This window comes from Helicoverpa armigera, chromosome 7, assembly GCF_030705265.1.
Source record: "Helicoverpa armigera isolate CAAS_96S chromosome 7, ASM3070526v1, whole genome shotgun sequence".
Taxonomy (NCBI): Eukaryota; Metazoa; Arthropoda; class Insecta; order Lepidoptera; family Noctuidae; genus Helicoverpa; species Helicoverpa armigera.
In genome coordinates, this window is record NC_087126.1 from 12565435 (window position 1) to 12588383 (window position 22949).

The 22949-nt window shown below is 37.2% G+C and overlaps 6 protein-coding genes across 6 annotated transcripts; 3 read left to right on the top strand and 3 right to left on the bottom strand.

Moving 5' to 3' along the window:
- The first annotated feature begins 139 nt into the window (after nt 1-139).
- LOC110373043 (uncharacterized) lies at nt 140-6748 on the top strand. Its single transcript, XM_021330153.3, has 4 exons — nt 140-865; nt 2546-3429; nt 3518-3653; nt 3900-6748. The coding sequence occupies exons 1-4, from the start codon at nt 394-396 to the stop codon at nt 4184-4186; spliced, it is 1779 nt and encodes a 592-aa protein (XP_021185828.3). The 5' UTR covers nt 140-393; the 3' UTR covers nt 4187-6748.
- Nucleotides 5353-11537, bottom strand: LOC110372446 (SCY1-like protein 2). Its single transcript, XM_021329175.3, has 6 exons — nt 11322-11537; nt 10073-10908; nt 9319-9991; nt 8754-8973; nt 8196-8378; nt 5353-7431 (listed from the first exon to the last, which is right to left on the bottom strand). The coding sequence occupies exons 1-6, from the start codon at nt 11446-11448 to the stop codon at nt 6927-6929; spliced, it is 2544 nt and encodes an 847-aa protein (XP_021184850.3). The 5' UTR covers nt 11449-11537; the 3' UTR covers nt 5353-6926.
- A 486-nt stretch (nt 11538-12023) lies between these two features.
- Nucleotides 12024-13134, top strand: LOC135117045 (TM2 domain-containing protein CG11103-like). The gene has a single exon (XM_064035397.1). It carries the CDS (start codon nt 12167-12169, stop codon nt 12713-12715), a length of 549 nt encoding a protein of 182 aa, XP_063891467.1. The 5' UTR covers nt 12024-12166; the 3' UTR covers nt 12716-13134.
- Nucleotides 13135-13698: 564 nt separating this feature from the next.
- LOC135117108 (small ribosomal subunit protein uS15) lies at nt 13699-15267 on the bottom strand. The gene is made up of 3 exons (XM_064035541.1): nt 15123-15267; nt 14843-14970; nt 13699-14029 (listed from the first exon to the last, which is right to left on the bottom strand). Exons 1-3 carry the CDS (start codon nt 15143-15145, stop codon nt 13725-13727), a joined length of 456 nt encoding a protein of 151 aa, XP_063891611.1. The 5' UTR covers nt 15146-15267; the 3' UTR covers nt 13699-13724.
- A 97-nt stretch (nt 15268-15364) lies between these two features.
- On the top strand, nt 15365-15975 carry LOC110372307 (uncharacterized). Its single transcript, XM_021328925.3, has 2 exons — nt 15365-15588; nt 15701-15975. The coding sequence occupies exons 1-2, from the start codon at nt 15451-15453 to the stop codon at nt 15911-15913; spliced, it is 351 nt and encodes a 116-aa protein (XP_021184600.1). The 5' UTR covers nt 15365-15450; the 3' UTR covers nt 15914-15975.
- Nucleotides 15976-16705: 730 nt separating this feature from the next.
- Nucleotides 16706-22647, bottom strand: LOC135117089 (trafficking protein particle complex subunit 5-like). The gene is made up of 6 exons (XM_064035491.1): nt 22323-22647; nt 22053-22179; nt 21637-21720; nt 21191-21289; nt 18690-18802; nt 16706-17617 (listed from the first exon to the last, which is right to left on the bottom strand). The coding sequence occupies exons 1-5, from the start codon at nt 22472-22474 to the stop codon at nt 18704-18706; spliced, it is 561 nt and encodes a 186-aa protein (XP_063891561.1). The 5' UTR covers nt 22475-22647; the 3' UTR covers nt 16706-17617; nt 18690-18703.
- Between the last annotated feature and the right edge of the window lie 302 nt (nt 22648-22949).

Consider the following 22949-nt stretch of genomic DNA (forward strand, 5'->3'; position numbering starts at 1 on the left):
CCCATTCTTGCAATTTGAAGGAGCTCTCTTCATTTGGTAGTGTTACATTTTACTTATTTTAGCTTTCGTTTGGAAACTACCAACGCAGTTGAATAAGTCAACTTGAATATTTTATAAGTTTAATCCGATATTCTTTTTTTTTGTACTTTTCTATGTAAATACTTGTATCACTCAAATAATTAAATTCAGACTTTTGCCGAGCAGTACCATAACTTAAGAATGTGCTTCAGTTGTGTGTTGTGTTGGATTAAATTGGCGCTGATTTCAAAAATATAGAGCAAGTGATTACGCGAAAAGATAATGATAAGATAACACACCCATTTCATACAGATAACAAAGTGACTAGGTACGAGTATTTTTTAACATGAAGTGATTGTTTTTGTGGTGAAAGTCATGGAGGAGCAAATTCGGACCCCTAATCGCGTGGAGCGAGGAGAGAGCAGAGTAGAAGATCTTCATTTGGACAGAGTTGTGGCATCACAGCCGGAGATTGGGCCTACGCCACCAGACGGAGGCTACGGATGGCTGATTGTTGTGTCAGCAGTGATATACCACATCACTGTACCCGCGTTGTCGTCGATGTATGGACTGATAGTGTTGAAGGCAATTCGTGAGGAAGATCATGAGTCGGATGAGTTGATGCAGATATGGGACGTGGATATAACGTTGGTGCCTGTAATAGCCGTGGTGATAAGGCTCTTGCTGGAATCATGGTGCAGGGCGGTTGTGAAACTGTGCCACATGCCGCGGTTCATGGCCCTCTCGGGACTGTGCCTGACAGTGTCCGGAGTCTTGCTGTCCAGCTACGCGACAGAGGCCAACAGTAACGACCACATCATAAACATATTTGCGGGGATATTTATAGGTAAGTAAATAATCTCGCTTTGTTCTCAAGGTCTCTCGATCGTCAATACAATCAATAGAATAATAAAAACGTCTTTAAACGGTTTAGTGCATACTTAAGAGACGTAATAATGTGGTTAGTAATGAATAGAAGGTAAAGTACCTACTTGAGGTATTGTACCATTTGTACACATAGGTACTTAGTTCGCAGAAACATAGACTCAATACAATCTTATCAATCTAGAATAAGGTAAATTCATTGAAAATTGTTAAGACAAGTACATAAGGTACGTTAATCCTAAGCCATCGATCTTTATTAGTCATCGCATGAAGAATGACACACTATTAATTTATGGGACTTACAAAGTTACTTAGTTTCAGCCTGAGAATTCTCCTTAAAACGCTCAAAACAAACGGTACCTACCTGCACTAGGCATTCTGGAATCAAAACATTACATGTCAATTTATCGTAATCGATAAAATCATTAGGCACAATCAAACCGCGAAATATCGATTAATTTAATGTGTTTTGTTATTACAATGAGTTTACGTTACCGTATTGACTTAACTTTTAGGGAAACAAAGGTTTTCATAAAAATGAGGATATCAAAAATGTTTGCACAGTTGGGTTTTGAATTATGGCATAATTTACGCTGTTGTCATCAACAGTGGTAATCTTGGAGATGGTGACCCGAATACATAGCTTAAGTATTTGGGACATATAGAATGAGTAGCTTGTATAAGTTGACCTGTCGTCCTATCGTATCGTAAACAAAGGAATACGCAGTTAAGTTATCTGCTGTCTACTGTCATATCATCACGGGAGCTACCTCGTGCCGGTACCTCTTGTATCTACCTATGTATTATTCTCTACTTAGTGCTGTATAAACTGTGGACCCTGGTTAGACTTGTATGCGCGATTCCTGACCATTCGATTCTTGGGGCGGACAACCTATTACGTAGAGTAGGGACCTATTCTTAAACAGGAATATTATTTTTCACGTAGATGTCCACTGTATTCTAAATCCCAAATAACAAATTTCGCGGCAATTAACATAGCCAAATAAACTATAGTCACGTTACGGAGATGCTAAAATTATCTATTAGAATAGCTACAAGTGTTACGACTCGTAAAATGCTCGTAACTTACGAGCATTTTACAATGTCACTCGCTCTATTTAATTGTTTCTCTTATTTACATAAACGACGGAAACACCTTGATATAAACTATTGGCACTGTTTGACTGTTTGAATACGTAGGTACATACAAAGATACAATATGCTAACACAGGTTATTCGCTGATAGATAGTGGGTAATATTATTTAAGGCTTGGCCTATCTTTTGACTCAAAACTTTCTAAAACTCCACGCAATTTTAAATATAGGTAGGCGAAGGAACTATGTGATATAGGCAAGGTAGATATAAGTTTACATCTACGTACCTACCTAGGTAGAACCTAGTAACTTTAGACGTAGATACTGAAATAAGAACGTTAATTTTAACAAACTCAATTGAAATGCACTTATTAACGGTATCGACCTTCTTTTTTATCATGTTTCAATTAATTGAATTACAACGTTGCTGAAAAGTTATCTACAAAAGTTTTCGATTGACTACAAGGAGAGTTACATTTAAATGTCATAATTAGTGAATTCCTGCTATCTCCCACACAATATTTACAAAAGTTTCGTCCTATTTCAGGTCTAGGATGCGCCCTAACAGGCCAGCAAACCGAAGTGATCATAACGCACTACTTCAGAGAAAAGCTGACGATGGCCCAAAGAATCGTGCGCATGGCACCCTCGGTGGGGAACTGCCTCGTGCCCATCATTGTAGGCTACCTCTGCACCCAGTACACCGGGGACGTGGTCGTCATGATCTACGGAGCTATAGTCATGCAGAACTGCATCTTCTTAGCTTCATACACACGACCCATTTACATAGAAAAGGTCATACGACACACCTACAATATGCTCAGAGATGCTATGGAAGATGAAGATGAAGTTATATACTCCAACGTAGCTCGACGCGTTGAACGACAATCACAGAGTAACCTGCAAGAGGAACCGTTGCCAAGCACAGCACAAGACGAAGACGCCAATGATGTTGTCGTATTTAACTCCAAGAAGAATGCCAAAGAGATTATGGACCCCTCCATTCAATATAGAGAGAACAGATCAATATCCACCACAGAGAACAGGTTTTCTTCAGACTTCAGCTCGTACGACGTTCCAAATCGGTTTTCATCAGACTTCGGTAGTCTGGACATTACTAGTTATGCTCGCGTGAATGGGTACCAAGAGTTGGAGAATATTGACAGGCAGAACCCTCAGCCCTTGTATAGGGAGACAACAGTTAATGCTCCTGCGAACAGCGTGGTGTTTGCAGCTGAAGTGTCCCCTGGCACAGCTAGAAGAACAGCTTCTATGAAGAAGAACTTCATCACGATCACGAACATGTTACGGGATATCAATTTCTATTTGTACGCATTGCTGCACCTGTGTACGACCTTTTCGATTCTGGTGCTGGGTGTGGCGTTTCCACCTTTGATCTGGGAACAGAATCCATCTATGAATATTTGGTCGGTGAGTATCTTTTGACACACACAACTTTTCGTTTGTGTTCTGCCTCATGTGACAAAACATTTACATGACAGTTTGGGTATCTTTCCAGGTGGCAACGCTCATAGCAGTGGCTCATGGCTCAGCATTATGCTTCATAATGCTGTGTGTTGTGCTGCCCAAGTCTATCAACGAGAAGGCGCGGCTGTGCGCTGCGTTCTGCGTCGCGGGCGCTATGGGCTTTTATGGTAAGTGCAACCATGCCTTAATATTAACTTTATTTATTAAGGGCAACAAACATTTTCCTAAAAGTCGTCCAAATATAAAACACGAGTGCAATGCTTGAGTAAATATGCTACCTACTGTCAGGTCTCAGGTAGCACTTGAAGAGTCGTTTTCCGTTTGTCTATAATACTCACACCATTCTCATTTGTCCCCTCCATTAATCATTACAAGAAGCATACTGAACAGTGAACACCCCTTTCCGTTTTCAGGTATCACCCTCTTCAGCAACAAAAGCCTGCTTGTAGTATGGTGCATGCTAGCCAGCTTCGCGACAGCAGCATCCAGCATACTCCAACAGCCACTATACAACAGCACGCTCAACGAGTTTGACACAACGGCCACGATGACAGCGTCAAATACCATCGTCGCCATCTTTATAATGGCGTGGTCTTTGGCATTTAATTATGAATACAGGACTTGTTTCTTGACTGCTAGTGTGCTTCAGACTGTGACTGCTTGCATGTTCTTTGCCTTGTCTTTTAGGAGGAGGCGGTAATTAGTTTCTGTTGGTTTCATGGCCTGTCTATATGTTTATAAGTCTGTTTTCCAATTGTTATACCCTACCTACCATACCTTCCACTAAATTATGAATTTATATATTAGTATGTTTAAGTATTAGTGTTATGGGGTAGGTACCTAAATTATGCAATACAAATAATTATCTTCTCTATTTACCGAGCAAAAAAGCAGACAATTTTAAGCAGTAATTGTGTAGGCATATCACATTTTTCTTTCTACATAGATTTTAAGGATTTATTCGACACGGGAACTTGACGTTTCTAACGGAATTAAAAAAAAACCGGCCAAGTGCGAGTCGGACTCGTGCACGAAGGGTTCCGTAAATTACAGTTAAATCAACCTATCTCAAAAACTATAAGAGATACTTTGATCAAACCAAAAATCGTTGAAAGAGTTAATTAGCATGCATCACCTCTATTTTTTTTTGAATTTTATACCCCGTAGTTATAAAAATAGAGGGGGGGGGACATACTTTTTACGACTTTGAGAGCTGATATCTCAAAAACCGTTCACTTTAAGAAAAATGTTTTTTAGAAAACTTTATATCATTTTAAAAGACCTTTCCATTGATACCCCACACGGGTATGTACATCGAAAAAAAAAATTTCATCCCTCAGTTACATGTATGGGGGGCCCCACCCCCAATTCTTTTTTTTACTATTTAGTGTCATATTTTTGTAGCGGTTCATACAACACATATTCCCATCAAATTTCATCACTGTAGTACTTATAGTTTCCGAGTAAATCGGCTGTGACAGACGGACAGACGGACAGACGGACAGACGGACAGACGGACATGACGAAACTATAAGGGTTCCGTTTTTGCCATTTTGGCTACGGAACCCTAAAAAGTTACTCCGTCTTGTCAAAATATACCTAAGTATAAATTATGGTTGTGTTTTTTTCTTTTAATAACAGTAACAATATGTGTACAAGTTAAATTAAGATTTCTTATTATTTTATAAGTACATAATAGATTTTAATTTTTCTATAATTATACAAATACACATTATTTACATTAAGATAGGATTACATAAGATGTTTGTAAGTTAACATAAAAATAAATGTACCTTGTTGTTTAATTTTATGTAAATAATTTCTTGCCGTAAATAACATAAAAAAGTCGTAATTAAAACAATAAAAATTAAGTAAGTTGTTTATTTTTAAGAGATCACATCTGTTGCAGTCTGTAAATAAAATATGTATCACATCTATGGTAGAAAACGCACTGGGCAGCGAAAGTCACTGCCGATTTCTTTAACCTATCTATCTTTTGTTTGGATTAGAGAATGAATTTGGCATAAGTAAAGGCCGCTGGATACGTGACAAGATAATACCTCGAACGGGGTGTCAACGGGTCCATGAGTACCACAGTACCTGCCAGTCTATTTATATGACACGATAAACCGTCCGTCAAAAAACCCGTCACGTATGCAGAAACCTTTATACGGAGCTAATGTCAAAATCCAATCTCTAATCGCAAAAAAAAATGGATGGATAGGTTAAAGAAATCCACCGTAACATTAACTTACATCTGTCTAGTGCGTCACCTACTCTCTACTACAGAATATCGTGTGACAAAGAACTGGAGAAAATTTTCATAAGAAAGATTATAATATGGAATACGTATAGAAGTAATTTACACGGCCCTTGCTATATACAAAAATGAGTAATATCAATTTTGGACCTTATTTCATAAGAAATAGAGTTCCTAATTCGAGGACTAAAGTCAGAAGATGGTTTAATCTATGGGCAGGTGAAGCACAGCCAATTTCTAAATTAAACATCCCCGCTACTAAATCCAGTACCTATCAAACACCATTTATTCTAATTAATATCGAAAACGAATAAGTACAGATTTAGAAACTTGGTTACTCTAACTAAATCAAATGGCTATGCTATAATCCTGTATGTTTACAATGTCACAAAATAATTTCAAAATATAAATATTGCATAAGTTGCCTTAGTGTAAGCGAAATAAAATTTACAATGTTTTTACAAAAGTTATTTTGAGTCGCCTCTCTTAGATTTTATTAAACCTTTAATAATGTACGAATTATCTAACTAAAGTATTAGTATTATGGAGGCGACAAGGCTATTATCACAAGAAATTGTAAAAGAATAAAATAATAAGCTCAAATAAAGCAGGTTTTAAGACCAAAATAAAGTTCAAAGTTGCTTACGTAAAAGATTTGGTACTTCTACAGCGCCAAAGGACCATATTCATAAGATTTTTTAAACCAAGTTGACAGTAATAAATTCAGCAAATAAATATGATATGTACGTAAAAAGTAAATAATTTTAAAGACTATTCTATTTTTATTGTAATTCATAATTCGAATAAATAATAATTTTAATACTAAAAATGTCATTTTTTCATAAAATACCCTCACTGTTGTTGCACCTAAATTATAACATTAGTTGAATGCATCAATAATTAATAGGAATGCATTGAGATAAGTGATTGACTGCAATCGACTTGTTTGTAGGAATTAATTTTAAGCTATTGTGATTAAAATGCATGTTATCAAACTAAAAATTTTAGTTTTTCAATTTTTTTTCCTCATCAAGCGAACATTCTCTTTGTACATCATGTACGCATATACGTCACTTGATGGCATTCTTCATTCAAAATCACAATCCACAATTTTGTTTTTGAACATTCTTGTCTGGCAGTTCCGAATAAATAACTAGAAAATAATACTTTCAATTAGAATTTAGCTCAACAAATCCATCATTTCATTGTCTGTGAGTTTCTTAACATTATTATTATTTGATGTGGAACTGTCGCCCGTCGGTAATAGAGATTCGAATGCCGACCAGTCCTGCTTGGTCTTGTTGTTTGCTTGACTTTGGTTGTTCGCCCACTTATTGTTGAAGTTAGCTGATGATGTCGACGACCAGTTTGACGAAGGGACTGCTGGTTTGTTATCGAAACCAGTAAACTGGTTTGGGGTGACGTACTTTGAGCTATTTTGTGATAACCCTGGGGTACTGTAGATCATGTTGGACATTTGCTGAAGGTTCGTCGAGGCGTTGGATGTGGGATGGGACATAGCGGAGGCAGAACCTGGTATAGGCTTCGAGAGTTGGTTAAGGTTCGACTGAAGAAGGGAGGTGGTTAGATCGACAGGTTTGTACGTGGATTTCTTGGGAGCTGGTATTGCTTTCGGTACCGGCTGGTTCGAGAACTTTCGAACAGATTCTTGCTGTAGCGCTATCCTGAAATAGAAATTAACGGTTTTTTCGTCACAAGTTTTTGCATATGAATGGTGAACGCACATCTATCGGAGTCGAAAGCGTCAAATTCTATTCCTTTACTGTGGTTCATTCTGATAGGTGTGGGTTCACCATTAAGGACATATAGGATACTTTGTCCTACTCTAGCTAGAATCTAGGGAACTAGGGTTTCGGAAAATTCCTGAAATATAATCTACATACAAGTGTAACCTCTTTCTATAGGTATATGCTATTTTAAGTTACCTAGGTTTAGAAGGTGTAAATTCTTCACGTTTAAATGGACGGCCTTTATTTTTCTTTGTTCTTTTTGGCCTGTAAAACGATCCAAGTATTGAATTGTCCTGAACTATGATAAAAGTTTTTTTGACACCCTGTATAATACTGAGTAACTTTGCTTGTCCGAAGTTAGAAGCTACTTGTGGCTCAAAATGTAAGAACTAACCGCTACTGCGCATAATATGCATCCGCGCCAATGGGCTTTTGGAAATCTAAATTAAATATTTTTCAAGAATTTTATTACCGAGCGGGATCGAGCGGGTCGCTTGTCTATAGACACTAATATAATAAAGAGGATTTTTTTAATTTTGTTTGTACACCCTGATGGGTCCGAAATCAATTTGAAAAATTCTTTCACAGTTGGAAAACTACACCATCCCCAAGTAACATAGGCTACATTTTATCCGGGTACGGGAAGAAGTTACCACAAGACGGGGATGTAACCTAAGAGTACTGAGCACCAAAATTACCTCTGCTTATCCTCCATAGTAAGCTGTCTGCTCTCGGTAACGGTCGGCAGAACTGATTCCTTCTCCTTCACCGGAGGGGAAGAGAAGGGATCCCCGCCGAGCTCGGAGAACATCCCCTGCAGGTCCGAGTGAGGCGCGGACACCAGGGTCTCGGACGACGGCGTCAGAGCCTGCTCCATTATCCTGGGAACGTAGGAGGTGAAGATTGAAATATTGTTGGGAAAATTTTAGATCATTAGGTTAAGCAACTCCTGGGGGGGTCAGTGGTTATGACTGATTTAAAACATTATTTTAATGATGAAAATGCTTTTACAATCGCTCTAACTTAACTTGTTGTATGTTGCTAATTATAAAACAATATAAAATCAATTGTGACTCGCGTATATCTGCGCTCCGGCATACGACGGGTTAAGTATTTTACGATTTATTTACGACAGTCGAATATCTGCTTTGAAGATCATACGATTTATCATGACATGTAAAAAATAAAATTGTATTACAGACAGATTTCAGAACACTACTTAATTTCAGTTCCCAGCATAACATAACTGTACTTACTTAGATTCACTATTAATAGAATTGAGCTGCTCCAATTTAGCTCTATGCTCGGACTCCACCTTAGATATCATTTGCTTGACCAGGCTTATGAGTGCGTTGAACTGGTTAAGCGTGAGTCCGTTCTCCACGCATAGCGGAATGAGGAAGGGTAACACCTTCGTGGCCATAACCTCCTTGGTTATACCCAACTTTGAGTGGCTCAGCGCGAGTTTGTATATGCCTGGAATTTGAAAACAGAACACGGAATCATTATGTCAATGGTCAATACCGACATTTATTTAGTGTAGTATTTTCCATTATACAAAGGGAAATCGGAATATTTAATACAAAAAACCTCACTATAAATTCATGGTTATCTTGACTTGATACACTTTCTAAACATAAACAAGGTTATCATTGAATATCTGGCCATACTCAGCGCCATATAAATTCCTCGAGTTTATAGTCTAACTAGATTATCTACCAAATTTTTAAATTCGGTATATAGTTTTGGCGTGACAGATAGACAGAAATACTTTCGCATTTATAATATTGGTAAGACATAAGGTTGTTAACTTATTCTTACCTAAAATCCCCATCAAGACAGCAGGCTCTCTTGACGGTATCTGCGGCAAGAACGGAATGATCTCATCCAGAACCAACCACTTGTCCAAATGCTCCAACAACTTGCCCAAACACAGCAAACAATTCACCCGCACCGATATGTAGTTCGTACTCATACATAACTTCTTAATGCGCGGGAGCAAAGCGTTCTTCATCGCAGGATAGTCTATCAGGGATGCAAACGTTGGTAACACTGACAAACATAGCTCCTGTATCTGCTGAGCGTCAGATTCCAAAGCCCTGTACAGCATCGGCAGAATGTCTGTCTTCACCTCCTCCCCCGGAGTCAACTTTAACAGCAGTTCCATCTTCTGCATGAATATCAACAAGATCTGTATAGGATCCTGTATTAACATCACCGGTTTCAATACTGGCAGGATGTATTTTATGTATTCATCTTTGGAACAGTTCTCGGCTATAAGCAACACGTTTGGCAGCACGAAGGGCACCATGGGTGGGTTGACAAACTCCTTCGTGAGGCACGGCAGAATGCGGTAGATACAGATGCGATGTGGCATCTTCTGTATTATCTGTGGCAAGCCTTTGTAGAACTGAGACTTTTGGAGGTTGTCCCATTGGAATAACGAGTCCAAGTAGTTCAGGGTCTTAACACCAATGTCTTCAAAGTATGGTATCTGTAAAGAGGAAATATAAAATTATAAAAGTTAGTACATTCACAATATTATGGTAAAACCTCCATACTTTTAAAATATTACCTTCAAGAACTGATGTGGGTCAGGCCTCAATTCTGGTATTGCATTCAGAAGAAGCTTCACATATTCCTTCAAACCATCATTGACACATGACAATCTTGATGGTGGCAGGTTTCTCATCTCATTCACAAATCTCTTAAATTTAGAGTAATCATTTCCTACATTACCTAACGTCTGATGTCCAGTACTGTGTAAAACATATATAACCATTCCTAATGAGTACAAGTCACTGGCGGGAGAGTGAGAAGCTGAGAGAACATATTCTGGAGCCAGATAATCAAGAACTGGTTGAGTCAAAGCCGGCAATGCGGGACAATATTCATGGAACGGCCAAAACGGAGGAGATCCTGCTGCGCTCTGATTAGCGATACAGAAATCAAATCCAAATATCTTCCAAGCCCCTTGCTGGTTGATGATAATGGACTCGGGGTTGAGGTTGTGATGCAGAAGTTTCACATCATTGTGTAGGAACGTCAGGCCTTCAGCAATCTGCATCAGTCCATACTTAATTTCCAGTTCATACAATTTATAGTTGACTAAATGGTTTGGTACTGGTTGTGGCATGTTGTCTGTGTTACCTAGAACATTGGCTAAGCTTGCGAACACTGGTTCTGTGGCAAACGCAAGACTCTCTCGGCTTTCCTCAAGTCCATGCTGGACTGTAAGGATCTGTGGATGTCGTAACTTTGTCAACTGTACAATGCCACGCTTCAGCATCTCCAGCATTATCTCTCGGTCTGGTCGCGACCATCTTTCTAGATGTTTCTTTTCAAAGAGGAATATCGAAGCTTCTTGCTTTGTTGACTTCTTGTAGCCTTTGTATATCTTCCACAGTAAACCTATGAATAAAATTTTTAGCTTTAATATGCATATTAGTAAGCTTCTAGTAAGGCCTTGAATGTATATATGAGTTTTGGACAGTAATTTAAATATTTTTGCATTATCTTACCATACAAGTCAGGCCTTAAAAGCTGTTAAGAAATTAATTTACACTAAGCAACATCCACAATTCCACATAGTTTCTAGTAAAAGAGACTCCCCATTATAATTATGTAGCTGAAGATTGATATTGAAAGCATAAAAAGTTTACTATAAATAATGTAACAACACAAAGACCAAATAGAAAAAAATGAATACCACCTAATAAACTGAAATAAGTTCGCAACAGGGCGGAGTATCTGAGCAAATAAGGTGCACAATAGACAGCTCCCGTGTTTGAATGCAAATATTGTAGATACTCAATGGATATTACCTGGACCAGCGCTAGCAATTAACTGAGTCGCCTCGAACTCTCGTGTCACAGGATTTCCAGGCAAAACGCCAGAAAATTGCGAAACTGTGTTGCTGACTGACGAATAAAACTTATTAAACACCTCCATGATCGAGTTACACTTTTAACTTTTTTTGTATTGTAAAAATAAAAACCATTACGGAGCCAGACAAAAATGTACAGACATGAAATGTCAAATTGTCAACTTGACAAATTGATTAAAGTTCGAAAACCATTGTTAATGTTCCAGATGTAATAATTTACAGGCTTGCAGTTAAATATGTGATAGCACAAAAGTTTTAAAACAAGTGCCCCTAGAAACTCTCGCTTTATTTTTTCTCGGAATACATACGAATATCAGTATGTTAGTTTTATTGTTTTTCGATTTGTCTACAACTCTACACTAACAACTAGCACCAAGCAATTTAGTTTCTGAACTTACAATGTGCATCGACGAATACAGCATTAAGTAAAACAAAAATAAACTTTACTTTTGTCTTATAATATGTATTTTTATTTAAGAAAAGGGGTGTCATTAATTAGTTTCAAGTATAAAAATAAAAAAGAACAGCGAAATAATCCTGATACATTATGTCCTGTCGTCAATAAAAAATCATTTAAATTTTTACTATGGTGAATGGCCACCATTTATCGATGCCGTGCAAGTCGCCGAAGTCGCGTGTGGTCAGTACTGTCAACTGTCAGTTATATTGTCATTGTCTGTCAAATTCCTACGAAATGATCGTGAAATGTGAAAACAATTATGTTTTGTTATTGTTAAAAACTGAATAGAAAATAACACATTTAAGCAGAAAAGACAACTCAAAATGTGGACTACGCATTTCGTAACAACAACCTCTATTTTGCTTTCGTTCTTGACAGCGATATCATCAGAAAGCGACCCATATTCGAAAGAACCATATCGGCCACTTGGTCCTCTCGTGAAATGTAATTTTTTACCGCTGGAATTCTTGGATTGTGACGAACCAATCGATCATAAGGGTAACCACACTGCAAGAGACGCTATCGGTCATGGTTGTGTGAAATTTGGAGGTGTGAGATACGATCAGGTGGAGAAAACAAGAGTGCAATGCAAAGCATTGGACGGCATTGAGTGTTATGGCAGCAGGAGCTTCCTCAGGGATGGTTTCCCTTGCGTGCGGTACTCAGGACACTATTTCACCACCACATTAATCTACAGTATATTACTAGGGTTCTTGGGTATGGATAGATTTTGTCTGGGACAAACAGGGACGGCAGTAGGCAAGCTACTCACACTTGGAGGGCTGGGTATCTGGTGGATAGTAGATGTTGTGTTACTTATTACTAATAGCTTGCATCCTGAGGATGGAAGCAATTGGAACCCTTATGTTTAGATTTGAGGCTTATTTATGAAATGAAGCACATGAGATCTCATAAAATGGAAAATTATAATGTAAGAGAACATGAAAGAAACTAAAACAGGGTGAAAATTCACTATATGCCAAGCCAATGTCCAATAATTTTTGTCATCATCTGCCTGCCCTTGTCCCAATCAATGTTTGATGGTGAATATCTTCAAAAAGATTAAGTATTTTTTCTTTTTGTATAAGAACAAAAATAGTAAAAAGATAAAAATCTAGGATCTACTGTGTTAAACCAATTGATAAGTCCACTTTCAGTAATTTAATAAGAATATTGTCTGAATCATGTTTTCAATGAATAATTTGTCAAGTATTTGTGATAATTATTATTCTGTTAAATGTGTAAATAGTATTTTAATGTATGTAACCTAAGTGTAAATAAAAATGTTATGTATAATGATTTGCATTTATTTTTGTTCCCATGCTAGCTACTTTTATCTTAATTTTGAGAAAGTTATTATTGGTTACAGGTATAATGATATAATTAATCCCTCAAATAAAATTAACTATCATAGAAACTGGCTTCAGTACAATCAATATATCAATAAAACAGATCTTCAGTTGAAAAGTTTGACTTGCCTATGAATAGTTTCTTCATATGAACAATTCATATCAAGAAACATGAAGACCGTTTTTCCTAATTCAGTCATATTATACATAGTGTGCACAAAGTTTTCAGACAGACACTTCAATATGACTGTGCCCTTTGATGCAGATACTAACTTAAGCACAAGCTGTAGACTTAAATCTTAAAAACCCACAGAATTTTGGGTTAACTCTGGAATTGAAGCCAAGACTATGCAATTGTTGTGCCTGTGACCAACAGAGCAGATTTACATAAAAAGTACTCAGATGGGTACGATTTATAATGGGGGACTTATCTGCATTCCAGTTGTTCCATCTTCTAGAATGCTGTTGAATAAGTGGCAGAGCTAGTTCAAAAATAAAACAAAAAGTTGGAAATTATTTAGTTTATTATAACTTAAGCCACCAGAGCAGATGCGGTGCTTGACTCATACTTCCAGTTGGGTGGGAGCACGCTCTTTGTCTTGTAGTAGCGGGCTAGCCTGTGAATTCTGGATTCAACAAGAATCAGCCTGAATTTGCTGTCCTTGTCCTTCCTGTTGCGTTCCAAGTGCTTCCTCATGGCAACGGCTTTCTTGATCAGGTAGTACAGGTCCTCCGGTAGGTCGGGGGCGAGACCCATGGCTTTCATGATACGCAAGATCTTCTTGCCAGTGACGAATCTGACTTGTGCAACTCCATGGGAATCCCTAAGCATGACACCTGAAATGTAACAAAAGGACCATGTTATTTAATTATTATGTTTATTTCACATTACTCTGAATGGGAAGACTCAAGCCCAGCAGTGGGGGTAAGTAGACTATTCTGTACAGAAATCTGATGAAGAAATCATTTGGAATACATAGTAGAATCAAAGTGTGATTAAGTGCTTTCCTTAGTCTTTGATTAGTTATCCATGCTAGGACAGCATTGATTTTATTAACTTCAATCCAAGCTTAACTAAGTTCTGTTTCTGTTATCAATGTTGATAGCACAGAATAGTCTACTTTCACGGATGAGCATAGGCTTAGCGAAGTTAACAACATTAAGTTGCAGTCCTACTCTCTATAATTATGAAAGTCCAGTTGAGGAAGGGCAAGACTTAAACTTTGATTTTAGTAAATCAGAATACTTCTTTCCTTTTTCTTATCCTATGATAACTTATATGATTAACTTTATTAAAACCAAGAGATGCACCCTGTAAAGACAAAACGTGATGATATCAAGATCAAGATCTCTCTCAATGGTCTCTCTCAACCCATGCTTGCAAAACTGTATGCTGGTTTGATAAGGATTTAAATCATAATTCCCATCTGGAACATCTACAATGTCACTACAATAAGCTGCAAAATCCTGTGTTGACGTCAGAATATGATGGATAGTTCCTGCTGCTGCCATTCACCAGGGACTGTACAGTTGTCTGCCCAACACATGACATGCATACAAACGGATCACGATCATTATCACACTAAAAGACGAGTAGTTACTGCCGTGCAGTTCACTTTTGTTAAAACTTTAGTAAAAACTAGCACTTACCGATTTGGGAGGGAGTGAGGCCTTTCTTGCCGAGTTTGAAAATCTGTTCCTTAACATCATCAGCGGTCAGTTTTAACCAGGTTGGCACACTGCGCCGGTATGGCAGCGCCGATTGGGAGATACCCTTACTGAAAACATAAAATTCACACTTCGCTGTAAAGCCATGTGGTGACCACTCCAACAGTAGGTTATGTTAATGTCACAAAAACTTTCAACAATGAAAAATCTATGTAGGAACATTAATATTAAGTTGTACACTATTAATAACACATAAATTTACCCAGGTGCGTGCATACGACCCATGGTTGCGGCTTTTATTAAAAATCGCCGATCTGACAACGACAACAAGGGAAACGAAAAAGATGGTTACCGGAAGGCGGCTAATCATTCAGTTCTCGATCGGAATGTTTTTACTCTATGACCGTTCTTCGTTCACTAGGGATGTAGTAACTTAAAAACCGGTAAAAATATTGCCTATGGATAAAAGTTTTGTTGCTTCATTCTATCAAATGTCACAAGTGTCAAAATAGAATGACAGATATCCACCTTGAATAACCAAATCCAAAAGTCAATGATACACTGTAACATTTAATTATTTAGCCGCAAAAATGACGAACCCTTACGGTGTATCTGAAGCGGAGTACAACCTGATCAAACAGCAGGCCGCCAGGCGTGCTGCGTTGAGAAATGAATTCATCAAACAGAAAACTAACCCGTTTAAACATGCTAGCGAAGCTGGATATGTCGTGAGTATTTAATTACGTAATTTTATTATTGATACTTCTGGTATAAACAAAGTTTATATTCGGTATAGAATACAGTACAACTCTGTTTAATAGTAAATGTTAAAATTTCCAGTTCGATCCAGCTATACAGAAGTTTCTGTCGATGAAAGTGACCCAGTTGGAGCACTTCACTGCTAACACGCGCACTAGCTTGTTTGGGGTGTGCGCTATCGTAATCCCCATGTTTGCATACGGATACATTCTCTGGAAGCACAGGACAGACCGTGAAGGACAGATCAGGAGGGGAGAACTCCGTTATAGGGACAGAATGTTCAAATTGCAGTAATGGTTCAACTCAGTGTAAGCTAAAACAAATGTGTAGAAAATAATAAAATCATGTAAATTGTATTTGCTTTTATTTATTGTTAAATGTAACTCAAAGTTAACTTTTGTTTCATTTTATTAACACTTATTTAGGATCAATTTAAGAAATTCTTTTTAAACAATTGCCTTAAAAGGAGGATGTTGTCAATATTGTTTATGACAAATGATTCTGGTTGTCCTAGTTGCCTAATACAATTAAAAACAATATCATGTATTGTCACTGTCATATGATTTGAATAAATATTCAATTCAATCTTGAGCTGTAATAATTTAATTTGAACATAATTATACAATGGCTGATAAATATGGGTTTTCTGACCTGGAATGCAAAATAATATTGGATCAAATTGAAAGAAGGGCCAAGTATAGAAAGGAATTTTTGAAGCAGAGGACTGATCCCTGTAAACATGCCAAAGAAGAAGGCTATGTTGTAAGTTGTATTTATATCATTTTATATCCATGTTAAATACGCGAAAATGAGTTTCTACCTTCTCACACTAAAACTACTGAACAGATTGAGATGAAATCGGGTATCGGGTTGCCCGGGTAACTGGGTTGAGGAGGTCAGATAGGCAGTCGCTTCTTGTAAAGCACTGGTACTCAGCTGAATCCGGTTAGACTGGAAGCCGACCCCAACATAGTTTGGGAAAAAGGCTCGGAGGAGGAGGAGGAGATTGAGATGAAATTTGGCATAGAGATGATAGAAATAGGTATGTGATGGCTTGGAGATTCTCAGGATGCGGGTAAAATTAAGTAATATTAAATTATGACTTTTTAATTTCAATAGAATTTAATCACACAACAAAAAGATATGTGCTCAAATCCTTGCAAAAAACCTGGTGCATCTCTCTTGGTAATGTTCTACATCAAAACATTTCACATTGCAGTTTGACAAGGCGATTCAGCACTTCCTATCAATGAAGACAACTCAGTTGGAATTCTTTCCGTTCAACTTCCGCACGATCCGTTTCGCGCTACTCGCACTCGTGCTGCCAATGACTTCTTTAGGCTACTTGCTGTACACGACGCGAACCCAAACGGAACGTGAAATACGTTGTGGTCACATCAAGTATAGGGACCGCTCTTTTAAATTAAAGTAAACAATGCTAGAGGCATTATGTTAAATGGCGTTATTAATTTATTTTTCATAATTTTATTATGCTGTGTTCGGATTTAGAGCGTTTTCTTACATTTCTTTCTACTGTGGGAGTGTGTTTATTTTACCATCCGAAATTCGTTAGTCCATCACACGGAACTAATGACCTACACACACTGGGATTTTTTTTTTTTAATTGAAAACAATACCTATAAAAAATTGATGCCAGTATTAGAGTGCCGAGGCATCGCGAAGTAGAATGTCCAGCAGACGTCTATCGGAAGGTAGCAGGAATGTTATTTATTATGTAACCAGTTTACGCTGACTGGCGGCAAGTGCGTGTCGTTCCAGTAGCGTCTATCATTAGTTCCCTTTAAGGACTGACACAACGAATTTTGAGGCTTCCACTCTGAAACTCACTATAGAAATGTAAATAAAACATTATTATGACTTTAAACATCTATTATTTCTATAATAACCTATTCAATAGACCGGTGTAAAAAAGAAACGACAAGCTTACAGAACATTGAGTAGCTTAAAATTATTAGCGTTGGGTTACAATACTAGGGTAGAGTAATCAGTGGCGGATTTACCAATAGGCCAAGTAGGCCAGTGCCTAGAGCGGCAGATTTAGAGGGGCGGCAAAATTAGCATTTTTTTTTATAATTGAGTATATGAGTACACAATCCATATATAAATAGACGATTAATAAACGCAAAATTAATAAACTGTAATATACATATACTTAGGTACTTACGTGATCATGAATTTTAAAATATTCTAATAGCGTTTCAATAAAAATAAAATAAAAAATCCGCTCGCTTCGCTCGCGGTTTCGCGGCTTTTTTCATCATTCCTGGTTTGTTCTGCGCTCTTTGAGTCATCAATTTAACAAAAAGTTAAAGCACCGAAGTAGTAAAAACAACTGACGCGTGGAGGACTTTTGTGTCCAAAACTCGAAAAATTTCGCGCTCGCTGCGCTCTCAGCTTTTTCACTTTACACTGGTTTTTTTCAAACTTGTTTGAGTATTTTTGTGTTCCAAGACTCAAAAAATTTCGCGCTCGCTGCGCTCGCGCCTTTCACTTGACAGTGGCTATTTTCTCATTTCTTTACGTATTATTGCGTCACAAACATCAAAAATTTCGCGCTCGCTACGCTCGCGGCTTCTTCTCTTTGCAGTGCTTTTTTTCCACTCTTGTTTGGGTAGATATTTTTGTGTACCAAAACTAAAAATTTCGCTTCTTGCTCGCGACTTTTCTCTTTACAAAATTATTGAATTTTGGAACAGAAAAGTATTTACATTTGTCGTTTTTTTTGGGGGGCTGCACAATAGGTAGTCCGCCCCGGGTGCCACCCGATGCTACGTCGCCACTGCATCATAGCACCCGAACGAATGAACCGATTTCAATTTAGTTTTTTTTTAGTGTATGATGAAAATCGATTGAGCCGTTTAAAAGTTACAGAGGTTTTACGCTTCAAAGTCGCTGTCATATAAACTTGTTAAAATTAAACTCTTCGGTACATACATAGAGGCTTGCAAAAATAATCTAGTAACTGACAGAAATATCATTAAGTTCACAATCATTAGAGGCGGCAAAAATTGAATGGCCTACTAGCGGCAAGTTTGTAAATCCGCCACTGAGAGTAATGAGTATTTAGCGGTCATCAAGGGCTTTATCCCGAGCTATGACTGAATCGTCAAACTTCACCATGTAGGTTGTTCCCTTGTGCCAGTGGGCCGTCACCTTCGCGGGCTGGAAAAATAAAGGAGATTATTTTAGATTTTGAATTCCTGTGACAGAAATATTGATAAAATTATCGAGTACGGGTGCGTTTCAAAATTCGGACCTTTATAAATGTAGAAAATGAAAAATATTAATGAATAAAATTATTTAAGTACAAAGGATTCATTGAGGAGTTGCGGCGAGGCCACACAACGCACGGTACTACGATATTTTACTCATATGCGTCCTACTAGCGGCGTCAGCGTCGTAATAGTCCTTCCTATAATCTATGCCTGCTGTATAACTTTAAAGCTAGCAACAGCAGGCATAACCTAATTAGATAGGTAACATTATTACCTGTATGGATCGGAGTGTTGGGCATTGAAAAAGAGGGACGAGAAGAGAGTGCATGTGACAGAAATGAGAATGCTGAGATGGATGTGTGGTGTTACAAGAATGGATAAAGTGAGGAATGATTACATTAGAGGAAGTCTGAAAGTAGCGCCAGTTACAGAAAAGATGAGAAGTAGAAGATTGTCGTGGTATGGACATGTAATGAGGAGGGATGATACGCATGCAACAAAGTGTGTGCCAAGTATGAATGTAGATGGTTGGAGAGGAAGAGGAAGACCTAAGAAAAGATGGATGGATTGCCTGAAAGATGATATGAATAGGAAGGGAGTGAGTGTCAGTATGACGAGTGACAGGGGAAAATGGAAGAAAATGACATATTGCACCGACCCCAAGTAATATTTGGGAACAGGGCAGGAGAAAGAAGATTATTACCATGAGGATAAAATTGAAGTAAACTCTTTTGCAAAAAAAACGGGCACCTATGCGAAATCTTAGTTTTAAGGACTTTACGTGTATTTCAAAGGGTTTTAATAATTGTAGTATGTTTCTAGCATCAAAAGAGTTAACCAAGCATGCGTGAGAGTGTATTCTAAATTTGAATTTTGTACGATTGCTAAGAAATTGGTTAAACCTTGTTTTGGACTAATTGCTGGCAGAAAGTTCGTCGGTGTTTTGAAAAGTTTTTGCAGTGATTTTCAGTAAAATGATAATGCAGTTTTAACTAATGATTAATGTACTTTTTTGTTTGATCAAAACCTTTTTGAAAATCTATGCGTATTTGATAAAATTTTCACCTGCTTTAAATGGGCTATACTGATGAATGATGGCAATGTTAAGAGTTTCGGTATTTTAGTGTAAAGCGTTCTAATGTTTAGATATTGTACCCACGTGTTTTAAAATATCCCTTTCTCATAAATAAACACTATTTAGAGGAGTATCAGTACTTTGAGCTGCGACAAAACCAATTTAAAGTAGGCAGTGCCGATCACAACTCGTCTACTATCGGACTATGACATTTAAAAAATACCAAATTTTGTGATAAATATTAAAATTAACCACATGAAAAATTATGAGGAGGGTTAAAGCTATCTAAAAAGTCAAATTATTGCCGCGTTGAAGCTCTCGATAACTCCATAGGTATCGGGTTACTAAACGATGATTTAGCTGAAAGGGAGTCAAGAATTCAAAATTATTTGCCAAACGTATGTTTCTTAAGAAATGAGCAGATAGCCAATTATTGTTATGATTTAAGCAGGAAAGTGCTGGAGATGCCAGAAAATCTCAATGCAGGCAACTTTATTTACTTAATAAAATGTCCGTGGGATGAAAACACGCTATTTGAACGCTAGGACTCATAGATCTTCAGAGGTCTACGGAGTTTCCCAAGAGACAAGGTTGCTTAAAAATCAGTGATTACGAGACCTTAAGACCTCGTGCTCACAGTATATGCGCTACTTTCTGTATTTTGTAGAATTTCAAGACTTTTAAAAATGTCAAACTCTGATAGGAGACGAGTTGTGATCGGCACTGCTTACTTTAAATTGGTTTTGTCGCAGCTCAAAGTACTGATACTCCTCTAAATAGTGTTTATTTATGATAAAGGATATTTTAAAACACGTGGGTACAATATCTAAACAATAGAACGCTTTACACTAAAATACCGAAACTCTTAACATTGCCATCATTCATCAGTATAGCCCATTTAGAGCAGGTGAAAATTTTATCAAATACGCATAGCTTTTCAAAAAGGTTTTGATCAACGAAAAAGTACATTAATCATTAGTTAAAACTGCATTATCATTTTCCTGAAAATCACTGCAAAAACTTTTCAAAACACCGACGAACTTTCTGCCAGCAATTAGTCCAAAACAAGGTTTAACCAATTTCTTAGCAATCGTACAAAATTCAAGTTTAGAATACACTCTCACGCATGCTTGGTTAACTCTTTTGATGCTAGAAACATAATACAATTATTAAAACCCTTTGAAATACACGTAAAGTCCTTAAAACTACGATTTCGCATAGGTGCCCGTTTTTTTTGCAAAAGAGTGTATGTATACTTACAAATCCACTCTTTGTAAGCACTGCTTCAATGATGCCAGCGTTAAATGTGGCGCAGTTCAGAGAGCCCTTGTCCTTTGGCACACTTATGAATTTGTTTATCTGCAAACACATTTTGGTTTTTGAATGGAGGGAAATAAAATCTTAAGGACTGCTAAAAAAGTGTCAAATACATATTCGAGGTGATATTGAGAGCATTAAAGGTAGACCCAAAAAATTATTTGATTCCTGTGATATTTCAAAAAAATCCTCATGGGCATTCATAGCTTAGTTGCAATGCCAAGTTGGATGGCAATGCTTCAAAGGCAAAAGTAGAACCAAGCCTTGAGGTTTAGTATGAACTGACAATTAGTGCAGTTGAACTAAAGACCATTTTCTATCTGTGAAACTCATCATGTTGGACTATCTGTAATCTTCTTACGAGACCAAGAACTAAAGTTACTACTTACAAGGGCATCCTTCTCAATAATGTAGTAGGTCCTCTCATCATCATTAGCATGCTCCAGCTTGTCAGCTTCCTTGCCAAACAGCACCTGGAACAGCCAAGTCTACAGTCAGTCTTGGGAAATGTGCTTTAGGTTGTGAAAAGCAAAAACCAGTGGTGGAAATTCAAGATTTTTGGTTTATACAACTTATTTTGTTTGTTATCAGAATCTTTTGCCTCTATGGATCTGAACTGTAGTAAGTGATTTCAGTTAGAATAAAAAATGGATTGAAAAGAATTCTCTCTTATATTTATTGTTTTAGTTTAGAGGATACTATCAAAGGGTGTGCAAAAAAAATGTATTTGATATTAATAATTCAATTAAATATAATTGAATAAACATGCAGAACAGGTTGTTTTTAATAAAGCTTATTACCATACCTTCCACAATGTAGACTTGACAAATAGAAGCATATTAAGTAGTTTTATTTCTCGCTTGCTATTCCTTTCTCTGACAAAGTAAAGATCCAGCAACCTGGTACCCACATCATGGCCTATGTCTGATAATCTGTAATTCATGAAAATACAAATGAAGAAAAATAGAACTTAATATAAATTATACAATTTCAATTTCCCTGAGTGTAAGTTACTTTACTAACTTTCAGGTAAATTTTCCAGAGAATTTAAGGCTATTATTTGTTTAAAACTTACTTGGTTTGTAGTTCGTGAATAGAATGTGATCGATTTTGACAATATTGAACTATTTCTGAGAATAAAAGTGCATAGAAAGCCAGCGAGACCTCCCCTTTGCCTTTACTAAGAGGTTTGTCGAGAATCGATGACTTTGACCTGCTAGACGACATGGTAAGCACTTCTACACTAGGAATAAGGTCTCCTTATCGACGAAATATTATAATTCAATTCCTATTACAACAAAATCACTTAAAATCTAACAACACCCAAATTAGAGATTTGTTTTAGTTCAGCTGAATGAAACGCTCAAAACTTGTTCAGTATTTTTAGCTTTCATCTATTGCTATTGCGCTTCAATTTTCACGAAAATATATCTTGCATTTCGCTAGGCTATGCTAAAGATATTTAATTTACAAAACGAATGCCTTCTACATTTCAACGTCATTATTAAAGCTGTCAAATTCAGGTGTCAATGTCTAATTGAACTGTCACAAAATGTTCGAAGAAGTGGCTCTCAATCAATGCTCTCAATAAAAGGGCTTTTGACTCGGAAAGTATTATTGTGACTATTTCATTATCTTCTTCCTTAACTTTTACATTACATGCCGTATTTATGCATTTATGTAGCAGCCTTAAAGTTGATCA